General features: G+C 48.6%; 3 protein-coding genes across 4 annotated transcripts; all 3 read left to right on the forward strand.

Annotated features, from left to right (window-relative positions):
• Window positions 1-2,659: 2,659 nt before the first annotated feature.
• LOC139829575 (uncharacterized) lies at window positions 2,660-5,636 on the forward strand. The gene is made up of 5 exons (XM_071817795.1): window positions 2,660-3,120; window positions 3,327-3,386; window positions 3,508-3,636; window positions 3,732-4,344; window positions 5,447-5,636. The coding sequence occupies exons 1-4, from the start codon at window positions 2,880-2,882 to the stop codon at window positions 3,926-3,928; spliced, it is 627 nt and encodes a 208-aa protein (XP_071673896.1). The 5' UTR covers window positions 2,660-2,879; the 3' UTR covers window positions 3,929-4,344; window positions 5,447-5,636.
• A 1,136-nt stretch (window positions 5,637-6,772) lies between these two features.
• Window positions 6,773-16,780, forward strand: LOC136110759 (uncharacterized). Of its 2 annotated transcripts, none has more exons than XM_071817791.1 (15): window positions 6,773-7,399; window positions 8,381-8,572; window positions 9,025-9,216; window positions 9,421-9,517; window positions 9,669-9,754; window positions 9,989-10,183; window positions 10,756-10,827; window positions 11,219-11,242; window positions 11,821-11,881; window positions 12,067-12,177; window positions 12,421-12,606; window positions 12,981-13,049; window positions 13,596-13,697; window positions 14,345-14,549; window positions 14,677-16,780. In XM_071817791.1, the coding sequence occupies exons 1-15, from the start codon at window positions 7,345-7,347 to the stop codon at window positions 14,686-14,688; spliced, it is 1,659 nt and encodes a 552-aa protein (XP_071673892.1). In that variant the 5' UTR covers window positions 6,773-7,344; the 3' UTR covers window positions 14,689-16,780. The 2 variants fall into 2 exon arrangements, with proteins under 2 accessions (XP_071673892.1, XP_065710449.1); XM_065854377.2 differs by having other exon boundaries at window positions 7,354-8,098.
• On the forward strand, window positions 16,746-24,753 carry LOC136110705 (membrane cofactor protein-like). Its single transcript, XM_065854306.2, has 12 exons — window positions 16,746-16,809; window positions 17,254-17,433; window positions 18,119-18,215; window positions 18,620-18,702; window positions 18,966-19,157; window positions 19,546-19,728; window positions 20,060-20,242; window positions 20,378-20,471; window positions 20,836-20,918; window positions 21,537-21,740; window positions 22,077-22,100; window positions 22,343-24,753. Exons 1-12 carry the CDS (start codon window positions 16,746-16,748, stop codon window positions 22,384-22,386), a joined length of 1,431 nt encoding a protein of 476 aa, XP_065710378.1. The 3' UTR covers window positions 22,387-24,753.
• Window positions 24,754-25,197: the final 444 nt, after the last annotated feature.

Raw genomic sequence — 25,197 nt, forward strand, 5'->3', positions numbered from 1 at the left:
CACAGGACCTGTGCCTGTGATCAAAGGGATCCATCGGATGGGGCTGGAGCTCAGGGTGCTCGTGCGCTGCCCTGTGGTGCATGCACATAATTTCTTACTTCCTACTAACAGCTTTGCTCACGCATCTTCACCTGCGCTTTGCAAAAGATGCGTTCAGCAGAGCAGCACCCTGCTATGAAAACAGAAGTAACCTGCCAAGAACACGCGGAGCTTTTTCCAAAAGAGCATTGCTGAGGTTTATTTTGCACGCTTCCCTATGCGTGTCCTTTCAGACCCACTTTCCTTGACCACCAGGGAGCTGTGCTGCCCCGACAAGGTTGCGGTTTGCTGCCCTGTCCGAGGCGGACGAGAGGATTAATTTCTTCCCTGTTGGGGCCAACGTGAGCTACGTCTGCCGCCCCGGCTACGAGAACACCTCACAAAGTTCCCCCACCAGCACTTGCCTTGAAAACCTGGTGTGGTCGGAGGCTGCTGAGCTGTGCAGGAGTGAGTATCTCTGCTCCGCTTGCCGAAAAGCAGTGGTGGGGTTTGGAGCAGCTCAGGTACCTGTTCCCAAACTGTGGGTTGTTATCCCAACAGCTACATGCTTAATACAAAACGAAGTGCATATTCCTTGATGTTAATATTTAAGGCTGAACAGTAGGAGTATCAATAGCATTCTTTGTTGTTGTTTTCTGATTTTCCTGGCATGAACAGATCTGGTTTGATTTTCATGTAGGGAAATAGGCTTGCACCTGGACATGGCATATGCACAGGACAAATGTCCATTTGCAGTTCTAGCGTTGACCTTCAGAATTAAGACAAAGCATATTTCTTGGTGAAATCCATATCATAATAAGGCTGATGTGGCCTTAGTACATTTTTCACACTTGAGTAACTTACCATCCATCTATCGAAATGGAAACATGCCTACAAATACCCTGCTCTGCCCCACTGCGAGATGCTCGCTGATGCTCACTTACGGGGATGCTCACCTTCACCTACAGCTGATTCTGGCTCATGCCAGCTCGGCTGGCACACGTGGGACATAAAACGCTTTGGTACCTTTGGGTATAACCCTCTAAGTCCCTTTTTTATTCCCCCGTCTCGCAGGGAGATCCTGTGGTGAGCCGGGAGCGCTGCCCGGGGGCAGGATGATCCCTCTCACGGACCTGCAGTTCGGTGCCAGAGCCACCGTGTTCTGCCATGACGGGTGAGTCGTGGGGTGATGCCCTGAATACAAAGTCCAGCCCAATGCAATGGACCTGTGGACATGGGCTGGGCTGATATTTCACAATATATCACCCATATGGTGTTACTCTGAGTGCTTTTTCCACTTGAATTACAGCTTTGGGCTGGGGAGGAATAAGACACAGCTGAAGGGAAGGGCCTGGGCTCTGAATTTATTGCTGTTTTTTTCCCTTCAAGCATCACCCAGAGGCAAATTAACTGCCCCAGGGTATCCTCGTAGCATCAGTTTGTAGCTACAGACTTCAAAACGAGTTACTCAAAGTATTTCAGTGTAGCGTATTTGAGATATATTGAATAAAAAGGGTTTAGGTGGGGATTTTTACAACTCAATGCTGTTCAGCTAGAAAACTGCAATGAAACACACTTTCCATCGGTCAGTGAGCTGACTCACGCTTTCTGCCTGCTTTCAATCAGGGCACACATGCACTGCACTGCCTTGCAAAATTAAGCTCTTAAGAGTCCCACTAGTATTCCTTGATCCCTAGAGGAGCCAGCTGGCACCATCTGGCTTGTTCTGCCCATCTTTGCAGCTGCTTCAAATGTGCCAGAGCTTTTTCCTTCCAGATATTCCCTTAGGATGGACTCTGGGGAAGTGACAGCACATCCCACCCTTCAGGGGTTTGGTTCATCTTTGGAAATACACATCAGGGTGGAGGGATAATGTTATCCATCTAGGCAAGATCAGATAGTAGAATTCCTGTCCAAACAATGATTCTTTTTTGAACAGGAGTATGTGATTCGGAGATTGGGAAAGATGTCAAAAGATGTATTAGTTTCCAGCAAGCCAATCCAAAAGCTGCTTTAATGCAATGTAGATCCCTATAGCCCCCCATCGTCCCTGCAGTACCTACATGTGAATATTTGCAGATACCACCACCAGCCATGACTTCTCCCATCCTTGTGATGGAAGATGCTCTGCAGTGAGTCTAAAAGTAGAATAACAAGGATCCTGACAGAGAGCAAGGTGAAGGGGATCTCCTGTTAACCAGCTTCTATAATACCCACATGCCTGCTTGCACTGTTTTCTACACTCCTGATCATACTGGTATGGGGGAAAAAATTGTTCTCTGTTTCTGGATAGTTGCACAATTTTTTCTTTTATTGTGTATTTTCACTTAGGTACAAATTAGTTGGGAGCAATTTCATCCAGTGTCAACTTAAAGGAAACGATGTGGAATGGAGTAAACGTCCAACTTGTGAATGTAAGATTAATCCAGCCTTACTTTTGGCTTCTCTCTGGTACGTCCTGCACACTAACGTCTGGTCTAAGCCTGTCTTCGTACACTGTTTTTGTTGATATTATGTGGCAGATCCATCGCCAGCACTGCAGCTGAGATAATAACTCGTTTTGCTGCTGACATTGTATCTCAACAGTTTTGTTCCCACGAGATCAACGTTTTTTACTCATGACTTAATGTAGCGGTGAAGGTGATGGGATGAGATCTCAAGGAACCGCAAGCCGCAGCGTGACAAGTTGCCTCTTTATTTTTGTGACACTTGGAGTGAAAGGGAGAACAGCAGGACAACAGAAACACTTCACAAAGCAAAGGGAGATGGAGACAGAGGGCAGCGCTAGTTACTCATCTTCAGTTGCCCAAATAGTTTATTCTCTTTGAAAATCTCAGGTGAACTCTTAAGAACCATTTTGCATGTTCATGATTACTGAAGTTCTTTGCAACACCCTCTTTCCTGCAGTGATCACCTGCTCTTCACCTCCTCGAATTACCAATGGAAAGCATGATGGTGAAGGTGTAGAAAAGTTCGTGTATAACTCAACAGTGACTTACAGCTGTGACTATGGATTCCAACTCGTTGGGAACGTGAGCATCCGTTGTACAAACAGGGACAAAATAAACGGGGTCTGGAGCGGAGCGGCGCCTGAATGCAAAAGTGGGTTAATCTGAGTTTAGTGTTTATTATGAGTTCAGTATTTAGTATGCGCCAGCTTAAAATGTGATTGCTTAGTGCAGAACATAGCAGGTGTAGGTTATACTGCACTTTTAAAGGGAAAAAATGCAATGCTGCTAAAGTAAGTAAGGAATTGTCTGTGCAAGAAAAGCGTAGGGCTGCTGGTAATACTGTTCTTTATAACCTAGAGAAAAGCATCACTGTCAAACTGGGAGCCAAAGAAATGGAAAAGAGTCCTTCTCCCCAAAGTAAGTCGAAATGATTCTACGCTGAATCGAATCCCACATTTCCCAACCTAATTTGCTCCTTTATCCCATTTCTAGAAAAAGCCATCAGACGGATTTCAAGCCTTGATTTTCATTCTTTCAGTTTCCCGTGGAAATGGCATCCGGCCGTCCAAGAAGGCTTTAACGTGGGAAAAGAAGCTCAGCCTTTATAAAAAGTCACTCCAAAATACCATCTCCTTCTCCCGCTCTGCGTCTTTCTCCAAGACACCAGGTCAGTCCTGGAGGCTCATTCGGAGCTCAGGGGGCTCCCTGCTTACTCCCACTCCTATACCTGTGATTTTCATGTTTTCACCTGTTTGTCTTCAGTGTCAAGGGGCTGCGTTTCCTCAGCATCCAGATTTGTTGTACCTTTGTACAAAACCCAGAGCTACTATTCTCCTGGGACCAGACAAGGATCCATGTGTCTTCCAAAGTACACAGGGCTCTCCGGCATCCTCCCGCAAGCCGGCTGCTTTGAAAACTTAAAACGGTCTAAAATTGCATCATTTTGTGGAAGTGAGTGATACTTTTTGTCACCTTCTTCTCTTTCATAAGATTTTTCTGTATAATTTACATTTTTCACCGGTTGGGCATCTGGTTCAAAGCTCAGGTTTGACTGCACCAACCTCCTCTTAAAAAAGCTTTGCTTCGTGTGAAATGTATTTTCATTTGTCAGTTGTTTCTTTGCCCTCATGTTATTACAGATTTAACTCTTTTTCTTTTCCATATTGAAAAGTAAGAGAACTTTGTACCATTTAGCCTTAAGAGTGCTGGGGCTCCTGTCCTTGCCCCGGCAGCGAGAGGTGATGCTCTAACACCAATATGAACCTTGTTCCACACCAGCGCGGTCGTGGGCGGCCAGGAGAAGCCGGACATGGCAGAAATGCTGCTACAGCAGATTCCCCATCCGTTGCAAAGGATTCTTTTACCCATAAAAAGGGTGAGTGTCAGCTGTACCAAAGCAGTTTATTCATGATAGGGCTGCTCTCCTGTGACACCAGAAGAAATTCTGGGAGGAGGCATTTGCACTTTCCTTGCGTTTGCATTTTCCTTGCGTGGTTGCAGACATCTGGTACGTGCTGCTTTTCCTCCAGTTTCACTGCAGATGTAGACAAACCACACAGTTTAATGGGATCCCACCCATCTAAATATATAACTGGCTTTCGCGAACACAAATAGCACTGTAAGCATGAAGCATGCAAACCCTTCCCCGTGTCATTTCTAAGCGCCCCACACGATGCTTGTACTTGACTCTAATTTGTTTTAAAGCAAAGCGTAAGCTAGATCAAGTCTGTCCCACATATCACCATTTTTAAAAATGCATTTTTATGTATATGGTTTGATATTCCAAGAAACTGATTGAAAATCAAGAGAGTGCTAATTCCCCTATTCCTTCCCCGACCTGGGTTTTTCTCTCTTTCGGGAATTTCCCAACATCCCGAATCCAGTTATCATTCCCTACTGATCTGCCCAGCCTGTTTTGGGGCTGGGAAGCTGCAGTTCCTCGGAAACCCCTCAGGCCTTATGCAGAACTTCTGACGGAGCTCAGTAATGGCACAACCCCTTGCACTCGGTGTTTCCACAACCGCACATTTCCTTGCTCACTAGCAACACCGACCTGCTGCCATAACAATCACCGTAAATACACACGCACAGGATGGGCTGTTAAAAAACCCCAATCTCTCTGCTGGGCTGAGCTGCTCCTTTAAATCACCAGGAATTTCTGGCTGTAGCACCATCCAGTTGCAGCTACACCCATGCAATCTGTCCACAGCGTTGTGCCAAATGCAAAATACCCACTTCCCTGTCTTGCAAACTTCTGAGGCCGTTTCTCTTAGGAAATTACAGCGCTTCACATGCTAACGTGCATATTGATCTGATTGATTGATATCTTCAGTCCTTTAAGCACTTTCTTTAGCAAAAACTTTTGCATCGGAGATGGTTTATTTTCAGTTTGTTCAGGCTGCATGGAAGATAACGGCTACGAGTGGTTTGTGTATCTATTACTCTCATATTGTAAAGGAGCCACTTCTGCATTCCAGCTGCGGGAGGGCGGCTCCGTCACGCTGCCGGCTCTGAGCACGTTGACTACAGGCAGACACTGAGAAGTAACTGCTAAATTTACTCCCTGGTGGAGTCACACGCAAGAGAGAAACTGGAAATGTCAGGTTAATGCTGTATATCATCTTTGTCCTATACAAAGCACTAATTGTGCTGTATTTCGGTGCTTTTCTGGGGGGTTGTTTTCATTTAGTAATAAATGGTGATTTTTTATAAGGGAAAGCCTGCGAATTCAACTGCCTGCTGTTCCCTTTTCTTATTTTATGCTATTCTCAGGAAAGTAGCCTCTTTTGGAGATATCCCAACGATGGTCGGGTTTGCTGTTCAATCCATTCTTTATCAGCACCCATATATCCGCTGGTTTTGCTGGAAACCTCCCACTGTTCCAGCCGGAACCTGGTGGGTGCACAGAGCAGCACAGGTCCCGCTCCCCTCTCAATGTTCTTTCGCTTCTGCCATCGCCATCTGCTCGGCCTGATCCGTGCAGCGCGGGCAAGGGATGTCAGAGCGAGATAAAGCAAAGTCGCCCTCGGCAGCCACAGACCCGCTATCGCAGGGCTCAGCTGCTGGGGCACATCCTGCCCTCAGCGTTTTGGTGCTCGGTCACGTTTTGGGGCAATACGGGGCAAAATGGAGAGTGAAGGTGGGCAGCAGAGGGATGGGATGGGCTGAGCCTGGTGGTCTTGGCAGGTACAGGTGTCTCCTGTATGGCCTCAGGTAGGATAGCAGCCTGGTTTAAGCAGTTAATCTGAGCTCTGTTACAATGGGATTTCACCGAGTTGGAACTCCAACAGCTGGTTCTGACATGCACACAAATGAAGCTGTTCCCTGAGGAGGCTCAACATCACAAGAAGCTCTTGCCAAATACTTCTCAACATCTCGCTGTCCCATGCTGAGGTCACTGCTATAAGCTATTACAAGAGAATTCCACAGCATTTAAAGCATTTTATTTTTCCTGTTGGCAACTTCGTTTCGCACTGTGCAGCCACCATCCCAATTCAGATCTCAGGTGACCAGTGACCTGTAAAAACATGTGGCCAAGACACCTCCGTGTAATTTGTCAACATGTTCACAAGTATTTTAAAGGAATGTGTTATCCAGGCTGCTTGACTCCTCCCTTAAGAGAACACCCCTTGGCCTCATTACTTTTGTTATATATGCTTGGAGCTTAAATTGTATTGGAAAGGGAAATAAAGTTAAAAAAAACTATCTCTAACTTTGAGTTTCTCAGTGGAAACATTGCTGTTTCCTGGATAACAAAGGCAGACAGAGGGAGGCGGGAAGGTGCGGGCAGGCTGCTGGCTGCCCTTTGTGTCTAACTGGGAGAATTACAGTGGAAATGCTGGTGTCCTCACTGTGTTATTCTGTGTGTAGGTGTCAGCAGAAGCAGCTCAATTAGCAGCTTCAAAGCGGGGCTGATTTGTAGCCTGCTGGTCTCCCATGCACCTCTTGAGCTGGAGGAAAGCCCTCTCTTCTTGCAGAAAAACTCCTTTTCAGAGGCAACTCTTCCTAGGGATGGGCAAGTGATGTTTGAAGATGGTTTGGGGGGTCTGGTGCCCCTGAGCTGTGCTGGATTCCCTGGGCCAGATGCTGTCAGAGAGAGCAGGAGGCACCGATGAAGACACAGTTCTCATCCCTGCAGGCAGCAGAGCCAGTGCCAAGGGGTGAACGGGACCTTCTCTGTGCCTCCCGGCTTTGGGGAGTCCTGCAGGTTCACAGCTGGAGCTGCCATGTGCTGCCCTTTGTGTGGATTTTTGTTTCTTTTCCTTTAGGACTTAGCTTCGGCGAGAGGGCTGTCTTTAGCGGGAGGTGCAGATAAACGATTTGAAGGAGAGGCTGAGGCAGCGGGTGTCTGGAGAGCCCCACCGCATTCCTCTGGATGCCAAGAACGTCTCCTGGAGCAGAAAAGACTTTAATTAGAAAATTTCCCGAGGGTGAGATAGCAGGGAGGGGATGGGCAGCGGGCAGGAGTCGGGCCATGGGAGCGGCACCGCTTTTGGCTGCGTGTCCCGCAGCGGAGGGTGCTGCTGGCAGCCGCTTCCTCCCGCTGCCCGCGCATGGCAACAGCTCCCACTCGTGTTCTGGAGAAAATCCCTGACCCCTCCCCGGAGCTCCGGGAGTGGCCGCGCTGCCCAGCAGCCCCCGGCTTAACACCCGGCTTGAGCGGGCGCTGCTCGGCTGCCGGTTCCACTCCGGCTCCCGCTCCTGGTTCTGCTCCGGTTCCTCTCCGGGTCCCAGTGCCGCTGCCGCTCCGAGTCCCGCTCCTGGTTCTGCTCCGGTTCCGCTCCGAGTCCTGGTGCCGCTGCCACTCCGGGTTCTGCTCCGGTTCCACTCCGGCTCCCCCTTCCGGTTCTGCTTCGGTTCCTCTCTGGGTGCCGGTGCCGCTGCCGCTCCGGGTCCCGCTCCTGGTTCTGCTGCGGTTCCACTCCGGGTCCTGGTGCCCCTGCCACTCCGGGTCCCGCCCCGGGTTCTGCTCCGGTTCCCGCTCCTGGTTCTGCTCCGGTTCCGCTCCGGGTCCCGGTGCTGCTGCCGCTCGGGCCGACCCGGGGCAGCGATGGGCTCCGGGCGCCGCCGCTCGTTCCTGCCCGCGCTGCTGCTGCTGCTGCTGCTGCCGCTGCTGCCCGCGGCGTGGGGTGAGCCCACGGGGAAGGACGGGGGAACCGTAGGGTGAGCTCACGGGATGGGCTGGGGGGGTGTGCGGTGAGCCCTGTCACCCTGGGGTGTGCTCCGTGGGGTGGGGTGGGTGCTCCACACGTGGGTTTGCTCCATGAGCGGGTGGGCTGCGTGTACTCCACCCATTCTCTGCTCTGTGCGTGCGTGTCCTGTGCTCTCCTTCAGACTCATATGTCCGTGTGTATTTCTATTCACGGAGCTTTAGCAGAAGCCCCGCTAAATCCAGTTTTATTTTGCCGCAGGTGACTGTGGGCCATTGCCAAATATAAGCCACGCAGAGCCCCTAGAGGACACTAAACATCAGGAAAGCTTCACGGTGGGCTCCAAAATCAGGTACAGATGCCTGACAGGTTTTGTTAAGCGCCCCTTGATGTCAGATACCATCCAGTGCCTTGCGAACTCCCAGTGGTCCAACCTCCCGGAGTTCTGTGACCGTAAGTATTGCACTTTCTCTAAAATTAGTTGCTTGGAGATGTGTGCTGCTTGTGAAAACATTTACCGCTTTAGCAATCGCTGTTTTGAGGGTTTCCTCATCCAAAGTGACGCACGATGAAGTTGTTCATCATAGAATCTCTTCCTGCCTCTTTTTTCCTAACTCTGCCTGCTCTGTCAGAGCTGCTGCTTGTGCAGGAATTGGAAAGGAGGTAAGCGCTGTGCTTGGGAATGATCGAGAGAGAGCAATTTTTAACGTTTAAAATCTTTTGCTATGAAATGGTCACCTAGGGATGTTTTTGAATTACACAAATTAACAATCGCACTCTTAAAAATATTAGCGGTACCCATATTCTTAGGGAGGCTTGGACTTACGTTTATTCGTAGTTGAATGCAAAATATTGTTATTTTTTTGCTTTGTAACTGTTAATTTTGTCTCTGTTGTTGTCACCAGGTAGCTGTCCCAGCCCGCCACGTGTGCATTTTGCTAAAGTATCACAGGAACACGAAACGCAGAATTTTTACCCTGTTGCGGTCACGGTGAAGTACGTTTGTCGCCCAGGCTATGAGGCTTCCACGGACCAGCTCCCCACCAGCACTTGTCTTGAAGATTTGACATGGTCAGAAGTTCCCGAGCTGTGTCAGAGTGAGTGTCTCCATATCATTTCATTTTCTCCAGTGTCCTCCCACTGCCGCATCCTCAGTGCTGCGTTTTGAGTGCTTTTTGAAGTGATGTTGAGCACGAAATACCATCAGCTGCCTGCTTTGACCTTGCCATACTGTCATGAAAAGTGGGGGTTTTTTCCTCATCCTTCAGGTATCCTTAAGGATAACCTTATTCTTTTTTTAGGGAAATCTTGTGGTATTCCAGCAAATCCAGAACACGGTGAAGTTGTTACAAATGATCACCTGCTTGGTGCAAGAGCAACTGTAGTTTGTAACCGTGGGTGAGTGTGAAGTCACCAGTCACCTGGCTGGAGTCACTGGTGTGTGAGCCGGGACAAGGGGCTTTGCCTCCTGAGTCCTCAGCACCTCTCTGGGGTGTCACATTCTTGGTTGGTGATGACAGGTTTGCTGATGTGCCTTTTATCCCTGCAGGTACACATTAAAGGGAGCCTCACCTCTCATCTCGTGTACCCTAAGGCAAGGTGAAGTTGCCTGGAGTCAAGTTCCAGCTTGTCAGCGTAAGTGAACCTGTCCGGTGCTCGACTGGAAATACTAAATGTTCCACCTGAGAAATACTAAATTGTTGTGTTCATTTTACTAAACGGAGTTAGTGGCCAGTGCTCCCATTTCAGCCCCTGCTCCTGGTGCAACGTGAGCCTGTGTGCAAGCGGCCCTAGGATTTTCCTCTCTTCACACCGTGAATCAGAGCATCCCAGGGCTCACCTCCTCAACTCTTTATTTTTCTCCCCCAGCTATTTCTTGTCCTCCACCTCCAACCATTCCCGATGGGCAGCACAACGGGAACGGTACAGAGGAGTTCGCCTACAACTCGGTCGTGATATACACGTGTGACCCCGGGCTCCAGCTTGTAGGAAACGAAACTCTTCTTTGTACAACAGAGAACAGCATTGATGGTGTCTGGAGCAGCTCTCCTCCTGAATGCAGGGGTGAGCGTTGCTGGATAATCATCCTGTTCTCACGTAGTTTTTTGTACCGTGTGGTTAATTAGTCCTAATTCGCTTCTCTTGGAAAGAGAAGGACCCCAGCCTGGGCAGGCGATCCCATAGGGTTTGTTTCCGGGGAGCAGCACCTGCACCCAGCAGCGATGGTCAGCAAGTGCTTTGCGAGGTCCTGAGCTGTGCTGAAGAACAAACGCGCACCATCACACACAGATTTACGTTTTTCCACCGCTTTAACAATGTGTGAAGCGTGTCGGTATCTGCAAAGCTGGTGGACTAAAACCTGAGAATGGAGTTATATCTTCTATATCTTCTGTCCAACAACCCTTGGGCAGCACAACCAAGGGGACAGCAGGCTTGTAGTGTCACCAAGAGGTCCCTGTGTGACTCTTCCACAGATCTCACTGTCATATAGCCACAGATGCACAGGTCAGAGCTCACCTGCCCATGCTATAATACATTTACTCCTCGCTGAAGTATTTTATATATTATATATAAATGGAGAATTATCTACAATAAAATTCTGACTCGTTTTCCTTATTTTGTTTTTCTCTCTATAGTTAGAGCTACAGCAGCAACAAACCAAACTGAACCCTTGGAAGAGAGGACAGCAAATAATTTGTACTGGCTAGGTAAGAGTTCAGAAGAGGTTTTCTGCCTCGGGGCGGTTTTAATTGCTGTAATTGCACCCACATCAGCCACCTGTGACCCCACAAAACTGTTGGTTTTCTGACCTCCTTGTCCTTCCTTCATTTCTTTTGGTGGGTCCATCTTCCAGTTTCTAAGGGGTTCACACAGGCTTGTTCCCTGGTCTAATCCCCTTTTCTCTTGCTCCAAAAGAGCAGCATGACGTGTGTAATAGTTAATGACAGATTGTTCTATAGCACTTTGGCTTCTCAGCAGTGTTATGATTATCTGGGTTTAAATAATATTGTTCTGTGGGTATAGATTAACTTCCCTGTTGACTTATCAGCTTTGTTGGCTTCATTTTTTTAACATCAATTTCATTGTTTTCTTCTCTAGTGGGTGTCATCTTTATGTGCATTGGTGAGTAGCTTAAAATTCCAAATATACTTCCCTAATGTGAAGCTGTTATTTGCCGTTAAATACCTGGAGTCTGTGGTTTTGGTTCATTCATTTTACTGCCCCTTGTACTGAGCATCTCCAGTCAGGATTCAGGGGGGTTCTGTTGTTGCAAGCAACTGGGTGGATTGTCCAGGTCCCAGTATAGAACATTCCATCAGTTTGGGATGAAATGAAAGGAGCCAAAGAAGCCACTGTAAGAAGCCAGCCAAAATCTGTACACCCTGTCACTCTTTAATTGACAAGACTGCTTTAAAAGGCCTTGGCAGGCATTAAAAGATGAGAGATCAAGTACTAACACTGGTCTGTTTAAAATACAAAATAAACAGGTGCTGTCTATAACAGCATTAACCAAATGAGGATCCCACCCTTAAGAAGATGAGCATCCATCATACCTGGTGGTACTTTCTGTGCTGTGTTCAGAGATCAGGAGGGGTTTGCTGCCAGTGTTTTACTAAACTGCAGTATTTCACTTCAATTACATACCGATTTTGTTGTTCATTTTTAAATCATTTTTGCTTCTTTGCTTGTTGCGGTTACAGCTGTGATTGTTGGTGTGATTGTGGTTCTTCTCATCAACAGATGGAAAGACAATAAAAAACGGTAAGCGAGCCTGAGCTACCCTCATCAGCCATAACTTTCCCTAATGATAACTGGGTATTTCCTTTTAAGCTCTGAGTAATATTAATGGTAATAACCTTCAGTATGTATTTGCACGTTTAATGCTATTATTCTATGTTGCTAATTTGCTTTTTGTTCTATGAACTTTCTCCTTCCCGTCTCTTCAGCTCCGATAATGCGTGTTTACCAGAGCACGAAGTGAATGGGAGGGATCTACCAATGCACCTGAAGATAATGGATGATGGGAAGCAGCCCGTGCTGTGGCATTCCTATTTTTGGTAGGACTGCTTGTTTGTCTGCCCAAAACCTCATGCTGACCGTACCCACAGATCTCACCAGTCCTATTTCTGGCTACAAACCTCGCCGTGCCCAACCACACCACTACGGCGCATCTTTATGCCTCTAAATTCTAACGCCGCTCGCCGAAGAGGCAACGGCTGTTTCGCGGGAGGGTTTGGTGTTCACTGGCTGCTCTTGGGGTTCAGCAGGAGGGATTTCCAACCCGTTTTTCTCACCCACAGCCACACAACGAGTTGCCACGTGTGTCCAAGCTGTGAAGAGCAGCTCCACGCTGCCCTGGCCCCCCGTGCCGTGCCCGGGCACCGCGGTTGTGCCGCCTGCGAGCGCTGGCTGCGTGCCCAGCCCGGGACACCACGCACCTACTGTGTCCCCAGCATCGAGGAGACCCACAGCCCAGCAGAGCCGAGGTACCTGTGCTGGTTTGCCTGAAAATGGGTTCATTTCCTTCGTACAGTTAGCAAACTTTCTTTTCCACACCTAGCACTCTCGTTGTTTGGACTTAGTTTGAGAAGAAGCAGATAACACCCCAGCACAGAGCTGATGTTTTTAGCTGCTCTGGTCTGACGGCCAAGGACATTCTGAGCGCTTTGCCCACAGGGGTGAGGCAGCAAGATAGGGGGACAGAGCTTGACCGACATCCACATTGATCAATAAGAGGGTAGGCCTTAATTTCGAGAAAACCGGGTATTTAGGAAAAAACAGTAGTTCCGTAGGGCAGCGGTTATTCAGAAAGCCACATGTTCAGATGGATTCAGGTTGGCTTTTCTTTCTCTACGTTCAGCTCTCCGGCCAAAGCTGCAGATGCAGGAGAAGCTGTGAGTGACACAGAGCAGCTCGCGGACCGTGAAAGGTTTGTCTTCCACTTAAAAATAGATGGACGCCAAGGTGGGATTGAATAAAAATCACATCGGAGTAGAGTAGAACTGTATTCAGTAGAAAATAAGGGTATTCTGCACCTCCTTGTTTATTCCCACTTCTTTCCTGTCTTGATACTATGCTGACTATTGTAGTGTTTAAGTACTATTAAAACGCTAATCTCTTTGCTTTTTGTCCCCTAAAACAAAGGCACTCTGGACAATTTTTGTGATTTGCTCTTTCAGTGCTTTTCAAAAGCATTCAGTAGGTGTTTCTCCCATTTCCTCACTTGCGTCGCTCTCTGCCAGTCGCACCATACGCTGCGATGGTTGGGAACTGGGGATCTAGATCATAAAGAGGCACAGAAACACCTCCTACATTTTAGCCAAGTGAGGGAGGTTGGTTATAGAGCCAACTCCAGGTTTTCGTCCTGTCTAGGACAGTTCCTCAGTCCCAAGGAAGCTGGAGGTGCCCAATTTCAGGGGGGTTTTTGAGTTTCCATAGAGACTCCATGTGCATCCTCACCGGTTCTTCTCCACAGCGGCCACCACATCTGTCCCATCTGCGAGGACTGGCTGCGCGCCCACGATGACCAGCATGGGACCCATCATGTGGCACCCACCAGGGAGCAGCAGGACCAGGGGTGAGTGCGGGGCAGCTGCTTTACTTGAAATAAAATGTGAAAAATGATGAGGGTACGCGAACATCAGTTCCGCTTGCTTATAGCTCGGTATGAGGATACAAGCGCGGTGCGTTCTTGCGAGCAAAGAGAGGTGAAACTGGTGTGAGGTTTATTTGGATAATGCAACTTAATCTGGTTGAAGATATCCCTGCTCCTTATAGGGGGTTGGACTAGATGAGCTCAATGAGCAACGAGGTGACCAAAGTGATGCTGTGTGCTCAGCTTATTTTTTGATGCTTGCCCATGCGAGTCTTGTGCTCTCTCAGGCCAACAGCGTCACCATTGACAGAGGCAAATTCAAATAAATATTTGGTTAAAATAAGTGTGGTTTAATGTGAGCATCTGCCTGCTTTAGCTTTTGTAAGTACAAACTTCTTTTTAGCAATCATTTATTTCAAGCTGTTCCTTGCTATTCACCCTAACCCTGGAGGCGCTGTTTCAGCTCTGCACTCACGAGTCGCTGTAAGTTTGAGTTTAAAGTGTTAATACATTTGAAATTGTTAATGAAACCAGGTTTTGTGGGTGCCACAACCTGTGTGCTGTGGCTTGGCAAGGAGCAACTCCCGACATCAACCCACTGAGCCTCACCCTTGGCTTTCTTTCCGCAGCCCTGGGGGCCCCGTCTGCCCCCCCTGCGCAGACCAGCTGCACCTCTCCCATGTCCACAGTGACACATCGCGCTGCCCCGTGTGTCCCCTGGCCGTGGAGGGGACCCTGGCTCACCTGGTCACCCAGAACACCCCTGGCTGCCACGTCTGCCCCGTCTGCATGGTGCCCACCCATGCTCACCTGTGCCAGCCCTGGCACCCCACGGTAGGGACCTGGGGACCCAAAATACCCCCTGGGGGCCACCACGGCTGCAAAGGTCGTTCCTGCCAAAGCCCATGGGGTGCAGAATGCAGCAACTAACCCGAAATAACTGCTTATTTCCCTGTTGCAGGATAAATGCTGATGGCTGTAGCATCCTCAAGCTGGTCAGAGGGAAGGGTGAGTTGCTACACTAACTCCTGATGTCGTCAGGGACGAAGTTCTAAGTGCAATAAGGCAACCTGGAGTCAAGTGTTTGACTCCACAATCAATAATTTCTTCGTAAAGAAGCAGGAAAATCAAATGTGCTTCAACTTCAGCTCCATGTTGGTTCAGTGCCTACTGTTTTATTTTTGCAGCTCTTACAGTGAAGCTTTTAAAACATCAGTAAACGTTTCTTTCCACTAGGAAAACAATTTCATGGTGAATGCCCTCTTTGCACAGTCTTACAAGATTTACTTGTATTTTTTTAAACTACTTGTTTACTCTGGTTCCTTTACTAATGTGCAGATACAAGTGTGAAACTTGCAGTATTCATAGTAAAACTGTTTTGTAAATAAATGGAATATAAAATAAGAAATACTAATATCCTGGCTAGGGTTGGTGGTGGGGTTTTTTCAAATTTTATTTACTAATCAAATCTTATCATACAGCGCTTTGAAGGGTTTTGCAGTCTCATTGTTTGCCGGGTGTAATCAGCCGCTAAATGCTGCTGTTGTGTTGAAATGTTGTCTGGAGCGGCTTGACCAGCCTTTCCTGGGAACTGGGATGACGAAGACTGTGCTGGAGCAGAGCCCATTTCCACCCTGGGCAGGACTGGGGCGGTACTGGGAAGGTGTGCGCTCCTTTCCGGATACGACCTTCCCTTGCCCAACCCCGAGTATTCCTGCACAGGTCATATTCTCTGCCCAAAAAACCAAGCTGCAGCTCCAGCAAGGTGTTCAGAGGACTAAACCAACTGCTCCCTGCTTGGTGTGCGTGGGCTTGTGCTCGTTTTGTATTGCTTTGATGCGGAGGCAAAATAAGCGATAAGAAGAAGATGTAAAAATTGCCTTTCTGGTTTATTGGTGTTTGCCAAGAGGTTAAATTTGTTGGTGTTCTGGCAAGACAGGCAGTGCTGGTAGGACAGGAAGGGGTCGTGCAGTTATCCAACCCTCCTGTTGTATTTGTTATCGACTGGGATGTAGCACATTTCTGCGGGCTTGTGCTGATGGGCACAATCCTGATGCCGCTTTGAGGAGGGAGAAGCAATGGCCACCTGAACACTCGAGGTGCCCCGTGCCCTGGTGACATCCCCCACTGTCCCCTTTTGATTGTGCCCTCAAACATGAGGCTGGGGGTGCCAAGTGCTACCCCCAGCACACCCTGAACCTCACCTTGCTGACACAGAGGGAGAGGTGCCATGAAGAGATGGAGGGATGGTGCAACCCAGGTGTGGCAGCAGGACAAGGGCTCTTCAAGGGGGAGGCTGTGGTGGCCTCAGGCTGCTCTTGAGTTGAGGGTTACAGGCACGGCGATGGGCTGGACCAAACTCTTCTCACAAGTAGCAAATGATAGAAGGAGAGAAAACAGCCTCAAATTGCGCCAGGGAAGGTTCAGATTGGATATTAGGAAAAATTTCTTCACTGAAAGGGCTGTGAAGCAGTGGAACAGGCTGCCCAGGGCAGTGGTGGAGTCACCGTCCCTGGAGGGGTTTAAAAGACGTGCAGATGAGGTTCTAAGGGACATGGGTTAGTGCTACATTTAGGTCGTGGTTGGCCTCGATGATCTTAAGGGTCTCTTCCAATCAATATGATTCTATGATCCCTCGCCCAGCAGACACTCCCACGCATTTACAGCCTCGCTGAGGATAAATCCTTTAGACTGCGTGCTGGATTACTCACCCCTTGCGTATAAACCGGCCGGGAGCGCCCACCGGAGACACACGGAAAAGAGCCCTGAGCCCAGCGCCAGCCGCCGCTGTTTAACTGTTTCTCGGTTATTAAGCCGCATCATTTCGTACCCGATAAAGGAGAAAGCGCAGTGGAGCCAGCCCGGAGCGCCCTTTCTCCCTCCAACAGCCGGAAAAAAAACCCTCCGTCTTGCCGTAGCGGTGGTGACACCCCCAGAACAGCCCGGCCTCCTCCCGCCCGCCCCGGAAAGGGCTGGGGCGGTGCGCTCCTTGTCGCTACGCACCGCTGCGCACAGCCCCGCGGAGCGGCCATGGGGCTGCGCTGCCTCTGCGCGGTGCTGCTGGCGCTGCCGCTGGCGCTGCCCGGCGCCTGGGGTGAGCGGGGACACGGGGGCAGAGGGGCTGCGTGGGAAAAGGGGGAGGCTGTGGGGCGCAGGGATGGGGCTGCGTGGGAAAAAGCGGGGGGATTGTGTGGGGGTGTCTGTGGAGCGCGGGGATGGGGCTGCGTGGGGAGCCCCGGCCGTCCTCGGTGACAACCGATGGTAAGACAAGGGGTTCAAACTGGAACACAAGAGGTTCCACTTATATTTGAGAAGAAACTTCTCAGTAAGGGTGACAGAACACTGGCCCAGGCTGCCCAGGGAGGTTGTGGAGTCTCCTTCTCTGCAGACATTCAAACCCGCCTGGACACCTTCCTGTGGAACCTCAGCTGGGTGTTCCTGCTCCATGGGGGGATTGCACTGGATGAGCTTTCCAGATCCCTTCCAATCCCTGACATTCTGTGATCCTCCCCCTCACCATCCTCCCTGTTCCCTGCAGGTGTCTGCCCTCCGCCACCGAGGTTTGTCTTTGCCGAGCCCACTGCCCCCCTGAACGAGTCCTATGCTGTGGGGACCAACCTGACATACAGGTGCCGCCCGGGGTACACGATGGTCAAGTCCCCCGTGGTCACCTGCCTCTCCAGCTCGCACTGGTTGTCGAACCCTGACTTCTGCATCGGTGGGTTCTGCCCCTTCGCGGGCTCTTGGGATTGGGGTGGGGGGTACAGCCCTTGCTGCACCCTTGCTGCTCGTGGCTCAGCACAGCCGAGGAGGAAGAGGATGATGCTCCCCAGCTCACTGCTCTTAGGAGAGCTGAGAACAAGCGCCCACCCTGTGTATCTGTCTAGAGTTAGCCTTTCCACTTAGAAAAGTTAATCTCTACTCTTAATTACTTTGCTATCTGGTGCTATAGTGTAAAAGCTATAATATATTCACACAGAAACAAGGTACAGTGTGGAAAAGGCTGTGGAAGTCTGTTGTAATGCAGATGCACTGGCCCTAGGGTGGTCAGGGGGTCCCTCCCTGTCCCCTTTTCGTTCTCGTTGCCTTTCCCTACTGACTAAGACCTCTGCCTCTGACTAAAGACTCTTTATCAGTTTCCTATCTCAGTGAGTGTATAAACTTTGTCTTCTTTTATTTCCCCTTAGCTTTATCTGCACTTTCATTTGCTTTTTATTTGTGTTTTTCAGTTTCTCGGAAGTTAATGTGGATTTTGTATCGTTTCTGAAAGTGCTGATACTTGTTCGTGAGGGAAGTGCCTGATAAACAGTCAATTAGCCTGTAATGACCCTGAACAGCACTGTCACCCACGTTTCACTATCACGCTATTAAATAACGCTAACGCTGATCACTTGCCCTTCCAGGGAAGTCATGCGGTCCACCGAACATCATGAATGGCAACTTCGAATACACGACCAACCTCTCGCTCGGGGCGACAATAAACATCACCTGCAACGTTGGGTAAGAGTCAGCCTGGGCTCCTGGTGAGTCCATGGAGCTGGGGCCATGGGTGACCTGAAGGGCTGAGGTGTTCTGGGGGTGCCGGGAGGGGTGCGAGGGGGGAAGCGTGATTACGGTGCATCAGTCACACCCAGCTCTGCCCAGGAAATAAGCTGCTATTTGGAGCTACCACTGCACAGCACGGGGCTGAACCGACTCGGGTGGGGATGCCGTCTTGGTCACGCTCCTGTGAGTTTGTATCCACCCATGGTACGCGTCAGATTTCCTCTAACTGCATCATATATTGCATTTCTTTAGGTATTGAGTGCTGTTATAGGAGGGCTAGGGCGTACCGTTAACTTCGTGGATTTCCCAAGGTTTTCCTTTTACTTTTTTCAAAGAGATTCAACCTTTTGTTTTCTTAGGTACCGATTAATCGGGAAGCCATCTGTGCAATGTATACTTGGAGGCAATGAAGTTTTTTGGGATGATATTCCACACTGTGCCAGTAAGCACATCTGAAATGTTTGAAGCTATTACAGTATATCTGGTAGTGTGGGGAACGGCAGGTGGATGCTCTCTTCTTGGCTCCTAATGCAAATTAAATTAGCTTGTCCAAAAATCTCCGTTTTCAAATGTATTCTAAGAGTTTTGTTAGTGCTGTGTGGGCTTTTTTGTTTGTGGTTTTTTGGGTTTTTTTAGTAGCTAGACCTCAGTTTCATATTTGATGGAAATGTTCTTGCATTTTCTTGCTGTTGCTTTCCCGTGCAGTTATTCCCTGTTTACCACCTCCCAAGATTGAGAACGGGCAGCTGAACAGTGGGAACAGAGACTTCACCTATGGCATGGCTGCAATTTACAGCTGTAACGACGGTTTTGATCTTATTGGAAAGAACACGATTCACTGTACAACAGATGATAACCTTAATGGAATATGGAGCGGTCCAGCCCCTGAGTGCAAAGGTAGATGTTTTCTTTCTTTATTCCTTTGACTTTGCTTCTCATCCCTCTCCTGCTCTGTGCTTTCCTGGTGGGCTGCCAAACATGAGAAAGTTGATCTGCGTCTAAAATGGTTTACAGAAAGCTCAGTGCAGTGATCTCCCAGGTTGTGGTCAGAGGCAGGGCTTGGTTTACTGGATTATTCAGCCCATAGAAATCCTCCCTCTCCCCACCTATGCCTCGGGCTTCCCGCAAATGAAAAATCAAACTCACATGCGTGCAATTTCTTAATGACGTCTCTGTTCACGGGGTGCAGGTCTCTTAGTAACCTTCTTGCCTAATGCCTCTGGTGTCACGGCAGGGCTTTTCCTTCATGTAATAAATACTCTTGTTGTCTCATCTTCACTTGCAGTGGTCAGGTGTGAAAATCCAACTGTGAAAAATGGGAAGAGGTTGTCTGGCTTTGGCCTGGAACACAAGTATAAAAGTACAGTGACTTTTGAGTGCAATCCTGATTATTTCCTGAATGGCAGTAGCGTAGTTACTTGTGAAGCTGACAATACCTGGAAGCCACCTCTGCCAACATGTGACCCAGGTGAGTCAAACCAGATTTATTTCCTGGAGAAGTGGCACTGAATTAAGGGCTGTTGGGCAGATCAGCTCCTGAACCTCATGCACTTGTAGCTGTGCCCTTGCAGAGCATCCTGCCTTGGGTCGGTGAGACAGAGATGCTTTCACGTCTCTATCTTTTCTCTGGTTAAGCAAACTGCTGCTGTTTGCTAAACAGGTTGGATGCAAACTGTGTTACAGGCACTGACTCAAACAGGTTAAAATGTTACATGCTCCAAAGCGTGCATTTTGCTATTGTCACACAGACCCTTTGGGTAATCTTCTGTACTAACCTTGCTGTTGTCTCCAATTGTTAGGCTGTGGTCCTGCTCCCCAGTTCCCTTTCGCTGAGTTAAGCAGCGCTGTGGGTGACAGTTCTCCTGCTGGGACTGAGCTGAGCTATCGGTGTAAACCGGGTTACACCGCGGCACAGGGAAAATCCTCTGTCGTCCCTTGTCTGAGCAATAGGACGTGGTCTGCAGACCCAGACTTCTGTATACGTGAGTATCGCTGTTCCTCCCCTGTTGTGACCATATGAGCGATCTGTTCACGCTTGGGATGTTATTTATTCTGGGATGTGGGTCATGCCCATCTCTGGGTATGAAGCAATTCCCACGCTGTTTATTTTCCTCTAGGACAACAATGTGCCCGTCCAAACATAGAGAACGGGGATGTGAACGCAGATAGTTTCCCGTTTGAGACAGTTGTGACGTTCACTTGTCGTCCTGGGTGAGTGGATATTCTCATTTAAGCAAACGAGACTGATAGGGGGGTCAGAAAACAGGGGTCACAGGCAGGAACATCCATCACCCCCCTCCCTCCCCAGTTTCTCAGTGCAAGTCTGCAGTGAAACCATATATATTATGTCTTCAGTGAGAGGAGCATGTGGCAATGTGTGTGCTTGGTAATGCAGTGAGCTGCTTCAGTTTGGCTCTTATTAGTGCCCTTATTTAGTGGCTTTGATGTGGCCAAATCCCATTTCATAGCAGAGGCAACTTCTGGTTAATAACTTGCCTGTGTGCAGTGGTAGGAGGTGGGGGATCCCTCTCTGTGTTGTCTTCTGGAAAGTACTAAACTACTTCTTTTTCTTTAGGTATGAATTAAAGGTGCCATCTGCCAAATGCGTGGTATCAGGAAATGGAGTTGATTGGGATCCAGCATCTCCGTACTGTGAAAGTAAGAGGGAAAACCCCGCACAGAGCCATTCAGATCACAGTTGGGACTGCACCGGTGTATCTGCCTTGCTGGTGGGCTTGGGCTGCTCTGACTTGTGCTTCTTAATTAAATCAACCATAAAATTCAGGATTTCAGTCCTAACTCCTGCTGTGAGACCTTATGTGCAATATTCTTGTACAATTCAGAAGTTATGCTGGCAAAGCAGGAGCAAGGAAAGAGCAGAAATAATAGAAAAAATCACAGAAGGAAAGTTTGCTTTCTCCAGTTACCATGGAAGTACAAAGATAATTGGATGTTAGAACTCTGTCCACTCAATCTGGTATGATGCTGATATCGAGTGTTATGAAGTCAGTGTTCAGTGTTTTGTGAAGCTAGAAATGGGCGAAACATTTCTTCTAGACTGATTAGTCACTTCAACAGCTTATTTCATGGCCTGAGATCCTGGAGTTGTGGCTCACAGGCAGTAACCAATGTCTGGTACCAAGCAAGAAAGCTCAAAGTGTTTTCATTTGCTGCGAGATGTGTGGCATTCGGCTGCACCTCCTTTTCCCCATACACTTTGTCACCTTTTCAGTTAGGAAAAGTTCTCAGATGTTCTTGCTGATGTTTCTCTCCTAGAACGGCTCCCAGTTCTCTGTGAAGAGCCTCCCACAATTGCCAATGGGACACACAATGGCACAAAGGGCATGGACTTTGTCCAAGGCTCCACCGTAGCTTATAAATGCAATCACGGCTTCACCCTTGCCGGAGAACCCTTTCTTCGGTGCATTGCGAGAGATCAATACCAGGGAGCCTGGAGCAGCCCTGCTCCTGAATGCAGAGGTGACTGTCTCCTGTGTCTATCTTTAAAATACTTATTTTTCTCCTTCCTCTGTGAACTCTCAATTCTGATAGTTCTGCTAAGGAGTAAGCCTTCGATGCTTCGTGAAACAGCTTCAGTTAAAATCTATTGCTGAAAGAGCGTGATTATGTTGCGCCGTGGACTCGCAGGCTAATGGGAACGTCTCCTGGTAAATACAGCTGTGTTTTAGCAGCTGTTGGGCTGTGCAGGGGTCCCGTTCTGCATGTTGCTTGAATTGTGCATTGGTTTTGATTTGTGTTGTGTAGTCTGATGAATTACCATGCTGAGCTTCACGTTTTGCCTCGCTTCCTTTCCAGGTGGAGCAAACATAATCATTGTTGGTAAGTAACACATGTTCCTGAACCTCTGTACCGCACTCTTGCCTATTCTTATACTATTATCTCCTGTGTGTTCAGCTTGAAATAAGCTTCAAAGCCTTCCACTGCAGTCTGTTGTCAGGTTTATATCGTTGCTGGTTTAAGATCATGGTCTGAAAAGGGGAGCGGGAAAGTAAAGGGGACCAGGGAGGGAAAAAATAGTTGAGTATGTTTGAAGACTGAAGCTTCTTATTTGTCTCTTGTAGGAATCTTCCCCCTCCTTCTGGCAATGCTGGTTATGAACATCTAGAAGCAGGGAGGCACCTGTAGATGTGGTGGATGTGATCACGCTCATCCCAATGCTCTGCTTTTCCATCCTGTGAAATTGGCCTTGAATCCTCGACCAACCAACCTTGGATCACGAAGCCAAGACGCTCCTGCCCGGGTGACACTCGCGCTTTTGGCTGCAGCAGCCACATGTTGTGTTGGACCCAACAGCTCGTGCCCTGGGATGGGGTGAGAACGCGGTTATCCCCATGTTAAGTCACAATGATGCCGAAGACCTTCATACTGTAGTAAGACTCCAGAAAATCATGCACTTTGAGTACCTCCAGATATTCAGTTTTTCAGCCGCTCTAAGGTCATGTTGTGCCTGGTCCTGAGTAGGACTCACGAGTTTGTAAGCGTCCTGGTGTGAAAAGCGCTGCCGCTGCTAAGAGGATTAATGGTGAATGTCTTCATGGGAGTGATATATGCTTGAAAAAATTAAGTTTGATATAAATAGGATGCATAAGTCGAGTATTACCTGTGGATACTGAAAGCACTGGAAGTCTTCATATACAAGCGCAGCTGTAGCTGTTACTTCAAGGCAAGTCTGAACGACTGTACAAATACCAATCCTTACAGGCCAGTAATTTTACTGGAGAGAAAAACAATGGAAATGCCTTAGAACAAAGAGCTACTATTGTGTTTCTTCCTGTATGTATGAAAATGAGTTTTAAACGTCAGCCAAAGGTCTCTCTGTGCCCTGGCACTGTCTTTGTATCATGTTGAGTTTTGTGGAAACACCTTTCCTGTCCCTGCAGTGACTCGGTGCTTCTCTCCCAGCCGTGAAGCTGGAACCGATGCGGGTGGATGCTCAGGGCAGCAGAGCTCATGGGCAGGTGGTGTCCGGGCCGAATGCTGAACTTGCAGGTGTCCCAGCAGATGCCACCAAACATCAGGAACCTTTTCACTTTCTGCTCAAATGCCGCCTGCCCGGGGTGACTCTGATGCAGGGAATCACTGTCTGAATTTGCACTTTGTCGGGTGGTGCTGTGCACCCTAAGCCCAGCTCAGCCCAGGATGCCTCAGGGTGATGCTGAGGGAGGACAAGCAGGATTTTGGCCTCTCATACCAGGCAACTGCTGCTCTGATGCTGCACCCAAAGCAGATGCTCATCAAGCCAAAGCCTTAATTGACTCCTTTGTGGGGGTCAGGACACAAGCCCCACATCTTTTGTGCACTTTGTTTTCCTGCTGTCTAACCTGACCTAGTTGATTGTTGTGTCGAGGATGGTTTGTGAGGGTGGATGTAGGGGAGCGAGGCAGCGTGCTGTCCCCAATTCAGGCTTTGGTTGTGCCACAAGGACAGCTCAGGTGATGGGATCTTGCCTTGTCTGAACCCAAAGACAAAGGCAAAAGTGCCCTTGATTTGTTTGGCTGATAGAAAACCCACATTGTGATGTTAGTGTCCCTCCCTGGCTTTAACTCCGCCTCGCTAAATGATCATTTAATAAGCAAAAGGGCTGTGTAGCATCTTGAAAAATTAAGTGAAGATCTGAAGGCTTTCTGGGAATCTTATTTATAAGGAAAACAGAACTGTGATGGGATTTAAACTTGTATGCAGCTATTGCCTGAACCTAGCTTGAGAAACCGGGACTTTTAGCTGCTGGTAAAGGAAGTTATTAAGGTTCAGGGTTCTGCCTGATGCAGAGGTGACACATGTGTGAGCTTCTGATGACGTGCACTTGGGAACAAGAAGTATTTGAAATGTGTCTGTTACATATTTTTGTTTCTGCATTTTCACCAGCGCTTTCCTGTTAACAGGAACATGCGTCTAATTAGAGGGCAAAAACACCAAGAGCCATTTCTATCAACACATTAGCCGTGTTCCAAATGACCCCACAGAGTTCTCCCTTCCCGGCAGAGCATTATCCTGTTCAGCTGTCGCTGGGGCACCACAAGGTACCGTTTTCGGAAGCCAGTCTTGCAGAACAAGCACTTGCAGATTGCTGGTTATTTTTATTTCTCTCTTCCCATAAGCCATGTGAGTGACTCAATGAACAAAACACAACTGTAAAGCCTCCTAGCTTAGTATTTGTTTTAATCCCAGTGCAGTTTTTCCTACTGCATACTCCAGAGCGTTTTTTCCCAAACTATTTAACACCTGATGTGGGGATAAGCTTGAAATGATCTCTCCTCGCAACCAAATGGAAGGAACTGTAAATGCTGTGACGTAGTTTGTGGCTGTGGTGACCAAAGTTTACCATTGAAGAGTGTTTATCTACTGTGTTTGTTATTGAGTTGTACATAATTTTACTTCATTAGTGAGTGTAACCAATCAAGTGCAATTCTGAAATCTAAATCTTGGATATGTGAGTATTGGAGGCTCTCTGCCAATAAAAGGGATAAAAAGACTTGAGTAATGCATGTCTCACTGCTTGTTTTAGGCTCAGAAAGCCATGATGTGAGATGGGGAGCTGGAGGTCGTTGCGGCTGCTCCTACATCAAAAAGTCCCATCGGTGGATTTTTATTCATGCAGCTGGTGGTGAGGGATGATGGCAGGTTGGATGGGTCCTGGAGCAGCCCAGGTTGGGAGGATTCGGGTCCTGACCCGAGCATCCACGACCCTGAGTGACAGATGTGTCCCCAGCTGCTACTGGTCCTGCATCTGCAGGAGGAGGGAACGTCTTGCTCAGCCCTTCGGTTCTATGTTCCGCCCAGCCCTTCCTATCCATGTCCCTTCAGCCAGCACCACCTGGGACCTGGGCCACCTCCCTTAACCAAGGATGCTCTTCACCGGGGCACCTCTGTGCCTGCGCCCTCCCCTCTGTCACAGGTGCCCACGGGCCACACAGGG

The sequence above is a fragment of the Patagioenas fasciata genome, chromosome 21, assembly GCF_037038585.1.
Source record: "Patagioenas fasciata isolate bPatFas1 chromosome 21, bPatFas1.hap1, whole genome shotgun sequence".
NCBI lineage: Eukaryota > Metazoa > Chordata > Aves > Columbiformes > Columbidae > Patagioenas > Patagioenas fasciata.

Bases quoted from the DNA above. Each gene is read 5' to 3' on its own strand.
- LOC136110759 (XM_065854377.2), top strand. From the start codon at position 8,020: ATGGGCTCCGGGCGCCGCCGCTCGTTCCTGCCCGCGCTGCTGCTGCTG. The intron at 10,828-11,218 runs GTAAGAGTTCAG...TTTCTTCTCTAG, and splicing joins AAATAATTTGTACTGGCTAG to TGGGTGTCATCTTTATGTGC. The intron at 12,178-12,420 runs GTAGGACTGCTT...TCTCACCCACAG, and splicing joins CTGTGGCATTCCTATTTTTG to CCACACAACGAGTTGCCACG.
- LOC136110705 (XM_065854306.2), top strand. From the start codon at position 16,746: ATGGGGCTGCGCTGCCTCTGCGCGGTGCTGCTGGCGCTGCCGCTGGCG. The intron at 18,703-18,965 runs GTAAGCACATCT...TTTCCCGTGCAG, and splicing joins TGATATTCCACACTGTGCCA to TTATTCCCTGTTTACCACCT. The intron at 20,919-21,536 runs GTAAGAGGGAAA...TTTCTCTCCTAG, and splicing joins AGCATCTCCGTACTGTGAAA to AACGGCTCCCAGTTCTCTGT.
- LOC139829575 (XM_071817795.1), top strand. From the start codon at position 2,880: ATGTTCATGATTACTGAAGTTCTTTGCAACACCCTCTTTCCTGCAGTG. The intron at 3,121-3,326 runs GTGGGTTAATCT...TTTATAACCTAG, and splicing joins AGCGGCGCCTGAATGCAAAA to AGAAAAGCATCACTGTCAAA. The intron at 3,387-3,507 runs GTAAGTCGAAAT...TCATTCTTTCAG, and splicing joins AAAGAGTCCTTCTCCCCAAA to TTTCCCGTGGAAATGGCATC.